At 52.2% G+C, this 11256-nt stretch overlaps 1 protein-coding gene across 6 annotated transcripts in view; it reads left to right on the top strand.

Moving 5' to 3' along the window:
* Positions 1-4155: 4155 nt before the first annotated feature.
* The window catches only part of mtfmt (mitochondrial methionyl-tRNA formyltransferase), a 158358-nt gene continuing 151257 nt past the window's right edge, over positions 4156-11256 (top strand). For 2 of the 6 annotated variants that reach the window (XM_072470255.1, XM_072470254.1), the window contains exon 1: positions 4156-4411. In XM_072470255.1, coding sequence (XP_072326356.1) covers positions 4200-4411 — 212 coding nt within the window. In that variant the 5' untranslated portion in view covers positions 4156-4199. Of the gene's footprint in view, positions 4412-4803; positions 4869-11256 lie in introns of those variants that run through there. The other 4 variants (XR_011933840.1, XM_072470257.1, XM_072470256.1 and 1 more) reach the window with 3 other exon arrangements.

Raw genomic sequence — 11256 nt, 5'->3', positions numbered from 1 at the left:
GAGCTGACTCTGAGCTGACTCTGAGCTGACTCTGAGCTGACTCTGAGCTGACTCTGCCTCCTCTTTAAATTCTGGTCTTCCTTAGATGTATTAGCTGTTTTAGCTCGGCTGCTTTGCCCTGTCCCTTTCCCATGGCCGAGCTGACTGTAATCTGACTCGAAGCTGCTTGTTCCTTCTCTGCTTCTCCGCCTCTCTGCTTCTCTCGGAGTTCTGGTAGTTCCTGCTCTGGTCTCTGGGTTTATATTCTCTTTCTAACAGTTATTAAGTTTTTATGACTTTATTGTAAAGTAACTCTTATTTCACTTTGATTGTAAAAAGTATCTTTGATCTAAACATTCTAACACAACTAAGTATTCATTTTGACATGACCTCACCTCTCAGGTCTCTGATTAGATTGTTTCCTTTGTGATGTTCAAAGTTCCTTTGTGATATTCAAAAATGCTTTGGTTTCAAGCGGTGTTAATTTTGGTTTGGTTCCTGTCATTTCTATAGTTTTATTTTCCAATTGTATCCTCAGCTCATAATTTTGACTTTGAGTTTGGCTTTAAATTATGTTTCTCGTAGACCGATAGTCTCCAGTTTTCTTTTAATTTACCTGGTGTTAGCAGAATTTCACACCTAGAATTGTCACCCAATTCAACTGAACCTCAGCCTTTCCTTTCCAGATGCTTCCTAAGATAGTTAATTTCAATGAAGGCGTGAGCCATTGTTTTTGGCTTCATTCAAAATTCTGTGTGTTTGCTAAGCCTGCTTGACCAAGGATATCTGCATTTTACAATCCTGCTCTTTGCAGCTGCTGTTAACCCTTTGTGGGATCTTGCCCTGTATCCTCTCATGTTTCTCTCAGACCAGATATTGCCAGACCTCCATGTTTCAAATGACACATCTTTCCATGTTCTCAATTACAACGCACGCTAGCTCCCTGGAAAACGGAGAATCACCCCGGACCTTCGAGGAAAAAGTCCGGAGTGATTCTCGCCCGCTTTCTGGCGGGCGTGGGGACTTAGTTCACAGAGGGGAGAATCCCGCCCCCTGTGTTTCTTTAAATAATTTTTATTGTCACAAGTAGGCTTACATTAACACTGCAATGAAGTTACTGTGAAAAGCCCCGAGTTGCCACACGGTAGCCTTGTGGATAGCACAATTGCTTCACAGCTCCAGGGTCCCAGGTTCGATTCCGGCTTGGGTCACTGTCTGTGCGGAGTCTGCACATCCTCCCCGTGTGTGCGTGGGTTTCCTCCGGGTGCTCCGGTTTCCTCCCACAGTCCAAAGATGTGCAGGTTAGGTGGATTGGCCATGATAAATTGCCCTTAGTGTCCAAAATTGCCCTTAGTGTTGGGTGGGGTTACTGGGCTATGGGGATAGGGTGGAGGTGTTGACCTTGGGTGGGGTGCTCTTTCCAAGAGCTGGTGCAGACTCGATGGGCCGAATGGCCTCCTTCTGCACTGTAAATTCTATGATAATCTATGAAACCCTCCCGAAGAGCATTAGCAAATTTCCCTCCCAGGATATTGGTACCCCTCTGGTCCAGGTGTAGACCATCCCGTTTGTCGAGGTCCCACCGACCCCAGAATGAGCCCCAATTATCCAGAAATCTGAAACCCTCCCTCCTGCAACATCCCTGTAGCCACGTGTTCAACTCCTCTCCCTCCCTATTCCTCGTCTCGCTAGAATGTGGCACGGGTAACAACCCAGAGATAATAACTCTGTTTGTCCTAGATCTAAGTTTCCACCCTAGCTCCCTGAATTCCTGCTTTACATCCCCATCCCTTTTCCTACCTATGTCGTTGGTACCTATGTGGACCACGACTTGGGTCTGCTCCCCCTCCCCCTTAAGGATCCCGAAAACACGATCCGAGACATCACGCACCCTGGCACCTGGGAGGCAACACACCAACCGCGAGTCTCTCTCGTTCCCACAGAATGTCCTATCTATCCCCCGAACTATGGAGTCTCCAATGACTAATGCTCTACTCCTCTCCCCCTTCCCTTCTGAGCAACAGGGACAGACTCTGTGCCAGAGACCTGTACCCCATGGCTTACCCCTGGTAAGTCCCCCCCCCCCAACAGTATCCAAAGCGGTATACTTGTTACTAAGGGGAACGACCACAGGGGATCCCTGTACTGACTGCTTCCTCCCAGCCCCTCTCACCGTCACCCATCTATCTTTATTCTTCGGAGTAACTGCATCCCTGAAGCTTCTATCTATGACCACCTCTGCCTCCCGAATGATCCGAAGTTGCTCCAGCTCCAGTTCCCTAACGTGGTGTCTGAGGAGCTGGAGATGGGTGCACTTCCCACAGATGAAATCAGCAGGGACACTGGCGGCGTCCCTCACCTCAAACATTCTGCAGGAGGAACATTGCACTACCTTCCCTGCCATCCCCTCTAGATAAAAAAAGAAAAAGAAAGAGCTTACCTGTTATTCACTCCCCTTCTCAGCAAGCACTCACTCAGCAACCTCTGCGCCCCGCACGATAACACCTGAGGGAAAATAAAAGAAAAACTACTTACCAGTCACCAGTCAATCCCTTACCTGCAGGCTGTGACGTCACGGTTCAACTTCTTTCTACTTCTACCTCGAGCCTTCCTCTTGATCTTTACAGCGGTTGTTTTTTTTTGGTTAGAGGAGGGGGTAGGGAGGGAAACACTGAAGAAGTGTTTGAAAGAGGTGTGAATTGTCTCAAGCCAGGACAGTTGGTAGGATTTCGCAGGCCAGATGGTGGGGGATGAATGTAATGCGACATGAATCCCAGGTCCCGGTTGAGGCCGCACTCATGTGTGCGGAACTTGGCTATAAGTTTCTGCTCGGCGATTCTGCGTTGTCGCGCGTCCTGAAGGCCGCCTTGGAGAACGCTTACCCGGAGATCAGAGGCTGAATGCCCTTGACTGCTGAGTGTTCCTCGATTGGAAGGGAACATTCCTGCCTGGTAATTGTCGCGCGATGTCCGTTCATTCATTGTCGCAGCGTCTGCGTGGTCTCGCCAATGTACCACGCTTCGGGACATCCTTTCCTGCAGCGTATGAGGTAGACAACGTTGGCCGAGTCGCACGAGTACGTACCGCGTACCTGGTGGGTGGTGTTCTCACGTGTAATAGTGGAATCCATGTCGATGATCTGGCACGTCTTGCAGAGATTGCCATGGCAGGGTTGTGTGGTGTCGTGGTCGCTGTTCTGAAGACTGGGTAGTTTGCTGCAAACAATGGTTCGTTTGAGGTTGCGCGGTTGTTTGAAGGCAAGTAGTGGGGGTGTGGGGATGACCTTGGCAAGATGTTCATCGTCACCAATGACGTGTTGAAGGCTGTGAAGAAGATGACGTAGTTTCTCCGCTCCGGGAAAGTACTGGACGACGAAGGGTATTCTGTCGGTTGTGTCCCATGTTTGTCTTCTGAGGAGGTCGGTCCGGTTTTTCGCTGTGGCGCGTTGGAACTGTCGATCGATGAGTCGAGTGCCATATCCCGTTCGTACGAGGGCATCTTTCAGCGTCTGTAGATGTCTGTTACGCTCCTCCTCGTCTGAGCAGATCCTGTGTATACGGAGAGCTTGTCCATAGGGGATGGCTTCTTTAATGTGTTTAGGGTGGAAGCTGGAGAAGTGGAGCATCATGAGGTTATCCGTGGGTTTGCGGTAAAGCGAAGTGCTGAGGTGACCGTCCTTGATGGAGACGAGTGTGTCCAAGAATGCAACTGATTTTGGAGAGTAGTCCATGGTGAGTCTGATGGTTGGATGGAACTTATTAATGTCATCGTGTAGTCGTTTCAGTGATTCTTCGCCGTGGGTCCAAAGGAAAACAATGTCATCGATGTATCTGGTGTGTAACGTCGGTTGAAGGTCCTGTGCGGTGAGTAGGTCCTGTTCAAACTTGTGCAGGAAGATGTTGGCGTATTGGGTGCGAATTTGGTCCCCACGGCTGTTCCGTGCGTCTGGATGAAGGCGAGGGCCGGAGAGTGGGTGAAGGTCGGAGGGTCAGAGGGTGAGGGCCGGGGGAGGGTCAGAGGGTGAGGGTCGGAGGGAGGGTGAGGGGAAGTGGGCGGTGAAGCTGCCTTTTGCTGAGGGACAGAATCTTCCGCCGGAACCTTTGTGTTGGTCGAGGGGAGGTTCCGGAATGGGATTTGCGCTGGACCGGACACCGGAAGTGCCAGCACGAAAGATGGCGGCGCCCAGCGGCGCGGGCGGGTGAAGCGGGGGCGGCGCGGGGATGTGGAGCCCGAGGCCGGGCCTGGGCCTGACGCGGACCGCAGGCCGGACCCTCCCCTTTCCCCGGCTGGGCCCGGGGCCGCCGAGCAGCCGCCGGTTGTGCGCGGGACCCCCGCGGGGGGGAGGCGGGCGGACGGAGCCTCCCTGGCGGATTCTCTTCTTCGGAACCGACTCGTTCGCTGAGCGCGCACTGCGCAGACTCCAACTCAGCAGGTACCGGGGTCAGGGGTCAGGGCTGGGGTCAGATCCCGGGGTCAGGGCTCCCGAAGGGAAGGGCCAGGATCCCGCGGGGTCGGGGGTCAGGGGGTAGGATCCCGCGGGGTCAGGTTGCCGGGGTCAGGGGGCAGGATCCCGCGGGGTCAGGTTGCCGGGGTCAGGGGGCAGGATCCCGCAGGGTCAGGTTGCCGGGGTCAGGGGGCAGGATCCCGCGGGGTCAGGGGTCAGGATCCCGCGGGGTCAGGTTGCCGGGGTCAGGATCCCGCGGGGTCAGGTTGCCGGGGTCAGGATCCCGCGGGGTCAGGTTGCCGGGGTCAGGGGGCAGGATCCCGCGGGGTCAGGTTGCCGGGGTCAGGGGGCAGGATCCCGGGGGGGGGGGGGGGTCAGTGTCGAGATGGTTACGGGGTTGCAGCCGGAGCCTGGAGTCAATGGTCGGAGACGGGGTCAGGCAGAGGTAAAAGGTCACTTGACCATTTAGAAACAGCCCAGGTTCCCGCTCCATCACCGGATTGTCCGCGACGCCAACACTCCGTCATTTACTACACGCCATCCCTGCACTCTGAATAGTTCTTTACTTTTGAATTTTATTTTTCATTCTTGTGCTAAACCACTGTACTGTATATTATGTGTATTGTGGTAAATGGCCACTATTATAGTCATGATGTGGAGATGCCGGCGTTGGACTGGGGTGAGCACAGTACGAAGTCTTACACCAGGTTAAAGTCCAACTGGTTTGTTTCGATGTCATGTCGCATTACATTCATCCCCCACCATCTGGCCTGCGAAATCCTACCAACTGTCCTGGCTTGACGCAATTCTCACCTCTTTAACCTGGGGTTACCCCATCTCTGGATCTGTAAAGATTTAATCACCTGCTAATGCTCGCATTCCAAGCATTGTTTGGCATCTTTGAATCTGTCTATATATATGTTTCTGGAACAGACCTCTTCATTCACCTGAGGAAGGAGCAGCGCTCCGAAAGCTAGTGACATCGAAACAAACCTGTTGGACTTTAACCTGGTGTTGTAAGACTTCGCACTATTATAGTGAATGTGGTAAACATAGAACATAGAACAATACAGCGCAGTACAGGCCCTTCGGCCCACAATGTTGCACCGAAACAAAAGCCATCTAACCTACACTATACCATTATCATCCATATGTTTATCCAATAAACTTTTAAATGCCCTCAATGTTGGCGAGTTCACCACTGTAGCAGGTAGGGCATTCCACGGCCTCACTACTCTTTGCGTAAAGAACCTACCTCTGACCTCTGTCCTATATCTATTACCCCTCAGTTTAAAGTTATGTCCCCTCATGCCAGCCATATCCATCCGCGGGAGAAGGCTCTCACTGTCCACCCTATCCAACCCCCTGATCATTTTGTATGCCTCTATTAAGTCTCCTCTTAACCTTCTTCTCTCCAACGAAAACAACCTCAAGTCCATCAGCCTTTCCTCATAAGATTTTCCCTCCATACCAGGCAACATCCTGGTAAATCTCCTCTGCACCCGCTCCAAAGCCTCCACGTCCTTCCTATAATGCGGTGACCAGAACTGTACGCAATACTCCAAATGCGGCCGTACCAGAGTTCTGTACAGCTGCAACATGACCTCCCGACTCCGGAACTCAATCCCTCTACCAATAAAGGCCAACACTCCATAGGCCTTCTTCACAACCCTATCAACCTGGGTGGCAACTTTCAGGGATCTATGTACATGGACACCTAGATCCCTCTGCTCATCCACACTTTCAAGAACTTTACCATTAGCCAAATATTCCGCATTCCTGTTATTCCTTCCAAAGTGAATCACCTCACACTTCTCTACATTAAACTCCATTTGCCACCTCTCAGCCCAGCTCTGCAGCTTATCTATGTCCCTCTGTAACCTGCTACATCCTTCCACACTATCGACAACACCACCGACTTTAGTATCGTCTGCAAATTTACTCACCCACCCTTCTGCGCCTTCCTCTAGGTCATTGATAAAAATGACAAACAGCAACGGCCCCAGAACAGATCCTTGTGGTACTCCACTTGTGACTGTACTCCATTCTGAACATTTCCCATCAACCACCACCCTCTGTCTTCTTTCAGCTAGCCAATTTCTGATCCACATCTCTAAATCACCCTCAATCCCCAGCCTCCGTATTTTTTGCAATAGCCTACCGTGGGGAACCTTATCAAACGCTTTGCTGAAATCCATATACACCACATCAACTGCTCTACCCTCGTCTACCTGTTCAGTCACCTTCTCAAAGAACTCGATAAGGTTTGTGAGGCATGACCTACCCTTCACAAAGCCATGCTGACTATCCCTGATCATATTATTCCTATCTAGATGATTATAAATCTTGTCTCTTATAATCCCCTCCAAGACTTTACCCACTACAGACGTGAGGCTCACCGGCCTATAGTTGCCGGGGTTGTCTCTGCTCCCCTTTTTGAACAAAGGGACCACATTTGCTGTCCTCCAGTCCTCTGGCACTATTCCTGTAGCCAATGATGACATAAAAATCAAAGCCAAAGGTCCAGCAATCTCTTCCCTGGCCTCCCATAGAATCCTAGGATAAATCCCATCAGGTCCCGGGGACTTATCTATTTTCAGCCTGTCCAGAATTGCCAACACCTCTTCCCTACGTACCTCAATGCCATCTATTCTATTAGCCTGGGGCTCAGCATTCTCCTCCACAACATTATCTTTTTCCTGAGTGAATACTGACGAAAAATATTCATTTAGTATCTCGCCTATCTCTTCAGACTCCACACACAATTTCCCATCCCTGTCCTTGACTGGTCCTACTCTTTCCCTAGTCATTCGCTTATTCCTGACATACCTATAGAAAGCTTTTGGGTTTTCCTTGATCCTTCCTGCCAAATACTTCTCATGTCCCCTCCTTGCTCGTCTTAGCTCTCTCTTTAGATCCTTCCTCGCTACCTTGTAACTATCTATCGCCCCAACCGAAACTTCACACCTCATCTTCACATAGGCCTCCTTCTTCCTCTTAACAAGAGATTCCACCTCCTTGGTAAACCACGGTTCCCTCGCTCGACGCCTTCCTCCCTGTCTGACCGGTACATACTTATCAAGAACACGCAGTAGCTGATCCTTGAACAAGCCCCACTTATCCAGTGTGCCCAACACTTGCAGCCTACTTCTCCACCTTATCCCCCCCAAGTCACGTCTAATGGCATCATAATTGCCCTTCCCCCAGCTATAACTCTTGCCCTGCGGTGTATACTTATCCCTTTCCATCATTAACGTAAACGTCACCGAATTGTGGTCACTGTCCCCAAAGTGCTCTCCTATCTCCAAATCCAACACCTGGCCTGGTTCATTACCCAAAACCAAATCCAACGTGGCCTCGCCTCTTGTTGGCCTGTCAACATATTGTTTCAGGAAACCCTCCTGCACACACTGTACAAAAAACGACCCATCTATTGTACTCGAACTATATCTTTTCCAGTCAATATTTGGAAAGTTAAAATCTCCCATAATAACTACCCTGTTACTTTCGCTCATATCCAGAATCATCTTCGCCATCCTTTCCTCTACATCCCTAGAACTATTAGGAGGCCTATAAAAAACTCCCAACAGGGTGACCTCTCCTTTCCTGTTTCTAACTTCAGCCCATACTACCTCGGCAGAAGAGTCCCCATCTAGCATCCTCTCCGCCACCGTAATACTGCTCTTGACTAGCAGCGCCACACCTCCCCCTCTTTTGCCTCCTTCTCTGAGCTTACTAAAACACCTAAACCCCGGAACCTGCAACATCCATTCCTGTCCCTGCTCTATCCATGTCTCCGAAATGGCCACAACATCGAAGTCCCAGGTACCAACCCACGCTGCCAGTTCCCCTACCTTGTTTCGTATACTCCTGGCATTGAAGTAGACACACTTCAAACCACCTACCTGAACACTGGCCCCCTCCTGCGATGTCAAATCTGTGCTCCTGACCTCTATACTCTCATTCTCCCTTACCCTAAAACTACAATCCAGGTTCCCATGCCCCTGCTGCATTAGTTTAAACCCCCCCAAAGAGCACTAACAAATCTCCCCCCCAGGATATTTGTGCCCCTCAGGTTCAGATGTAGACCATCCTGTCTGTAGAGGTCCCACCTTCCCCAGAAAGAGCCCCAGTTATCCAAAAATCTGAATCCCTCCCGCCTGCACCATCCCTGTAGCCACGTGTTTAAATGCTCTCTCTCCTTATTCCTCATCTCACTGTCACGTGGCACGGGCAACAACCCAGAGATAACAACTCTGTTTGTTCTAGTTCTGAGCTTCCATCCTAGCTCCCTGAAAGCCTGCCTGACATCCTTGTCCCCTTTCCTACCTATGTCGTTGGTGCCAATGTGGACCACGACTTGGGGCTGCTTCCTCTCCCCCTAAGGACCCGGAAAACACGATCCGAGACATCACGTACCCTTGCACCTGGGAGGCAACATACCAAACGTGAGTCTCTCACGCTCCCACAAAATCTCCTATCTGTGCCCCTGACTATAGAGTCCCCAATTACTAATGCTCTGCTCCTCTCCCCCCTTCCCTTCTGAGCAACAGGGACAGACTCCGTGCCAGAGGCCCGTACCCCATGGCTTACCCCTGGTAAGTCCCCCCCCCCACAAGTATCCAAAGCGGTATACTTGTTTCTCAGGGGAACGACCGCAGGGGATCCCTGCACTGACTGTTTTTTCCCAGTCCCTCTTACAGTTACCCACCTATCTCCAATCTTTGGTGTAACTAATTCCCGATGGCTCCGCCTCCCCTCGGGCTCGGTATAAAGGTGGCTGGCTCCGCCTCCCCTGATGCTCGATATAAAGATGGCTGGTCTCCGGCTCCCCTCGGGCTCGGTATAACGGTGACTGGCTCCACCTCCCCTCGGGCCGGTATAAAGGTGGCTGGCTCCGCCTCCCCTCGGGCTCGATATAAAGATGGCTGGTCTCCGGCTCCCCTCGGGCCCGGTATAACGGTGACTGGCTCCACCTCCCCTCGGGCTGGGTATAAAGGTGGCTGGCTCCGCCCCCCCCTCATGCCAGTATAAAGATGGCTAATCTCTGCCTCCGATCCAGTTCAGGATCAGAGGCCATGCGGCTTACAGTTTAGTGTATTAAAGCCTCATTTACATTCACCACACGTCGTGTGTTTATTGATGGCGTATCAATTTAATACACTAAACTTCTAATATGAATTCATCACTCAAGCCGGATCACCTGGAGCTGGACCCACAGGCAGTCGACGCCACAGCAACGTTCGAGCACTGGCCAAGCTGCTTCGAAGCGTACCTCGGATCCTTCACCGAATACTTCACCGACCTCCAAAAGAAGCAGATCCTCCATGCACGGGTGAGCCGCAAGTCTTCTCATCAGGGACGCCTCTCGTATGCGGAGGCAATAATGCGGCTGAAGGGACAATATGTAAAGTCTGTAAACGAGGTGTATGCTCGGCACCTCCTCGCCACGAGACGACATCGCCCTGGGGAATCACTAGCAGAATTCCCACGTGCCTTGCGGTTACACTGCCGGAATTGTATCAGCTACCCAACACGCGGAGCTGCTGGACAGGGACGCTTATGTCGCAGGCATGAGGTCAAACTACATCCGCCAGCGATTGCTAGAAGGGGGTACACTCGGCCTCCCAGAAACAGTGCAGCTCTCCAAGTCGCTGGAGGTGGCTTACCAGAACATGGAGGCCTACACCTCCGACAGCGCAGCAGCCTCGTGGTCCTCGTGGGCACTGCCATCATCCGACCCGGGTACAGCGCAAGCCTGTGCCACGCAGCAGCCCGCCAACGCCTGAAGCCAGAAGTGCTACTTTTGCGGCCAGGGTTATCATCCTGGACAACACTGCCCTGCACGGAACGCGACTTGCAATGGGTGTGGGAGGAAGGGCCACTTTGCAAAAGTCTGCCAGGCCCGATCTCTCCCTAAAGCTTCTAAGCCCAGCAGCGCTGCCTGCTGCCTGTCGGGGCTGCTCCCAGCTGCCGTGCCACCCGCCATGTGCGACCCATGGGAGCCGCCCTGCTCACCCGGTCACCGCTACCTCCAACCAACCTACCAACCGCCTTCCGACACTCGCCCAGTCCCGGCCTCATCACCTCACAAAATCAATGATGACCGTCCAGATCAACGGGCACGAGGCGGCCTGTCTTTTCGACTCCGGGAGCACAGACAACTCCATACACCCAGATACGGTAAGGTGCTGCTCCCTCACTATCTTACCCGCGACCCAGAAAATCTCCCTGTCTTCCGGATCACATTCCGTAGCAATCCGGGGTTACTGTGTCGCGACCCTTACTGGACAAGGCGTAGAATACACTAACTTTAAGCTCCATGTCCTTCCCCATCTCTGCGCTGCCCTATTACTGGGTCTCGACTTCCAGTGCCACCTCCAAAGCTTTACTTTAAAGTTCGGCGTACCCCTGCCTCCCCTCACCGTCTGTCGCCTCGCGACCCTTAAGGTCGCCCCATCCTCACTCTTCGCTAACCTCACCCCGGACTGTAAGCCCGCCGCTACTAGGAGCAGGCGATGCCCGGGAGAGGACCTTTATCAGGTCAGAGGTCCAGCGACTCCTACGAGAGGGGATCATTGAGGCAAGTAACAGCCCCTGGAGAGCCCAAGTGGTGTTCGTCAAGACTGGGGAGAAGCACCAGATGGTCATCGACTACAGTCAGACCATCAACCGGTACACGCAGCTCGACGCGTACCCCCTCCCCCGCATATCTGACATGGTCAATCAGATTGCGCAGTATTGAGTCTTCTCCACAGTTGACATGACGTCCGCGTACCACCAGCTCCCCATCCGCCCAGAGGACCACCAATACACTGCCTTCGAGGCAGATG

The sequence above is a fragment of the Scyliorhinus torazame genome, chromosome 12 (assembly GCF_047496885.1).
Source record: "Scyliorhinus torazame isolate Kashiwa2021f chromosome 12, sScyTor2.1, whole genome shotgun sequence".
NCBI lineage: Eukaryota > Metazoa > Chordata > Chondrichthyes > Carcharhiniformes > Scyliorhinidae > Scyliorhinus > Scyliorhinus torazame.
Note: the sequence above shows the minus strand (reverse complement) of the source record. Positions and strands in the feature narration are given on the sequence as shown.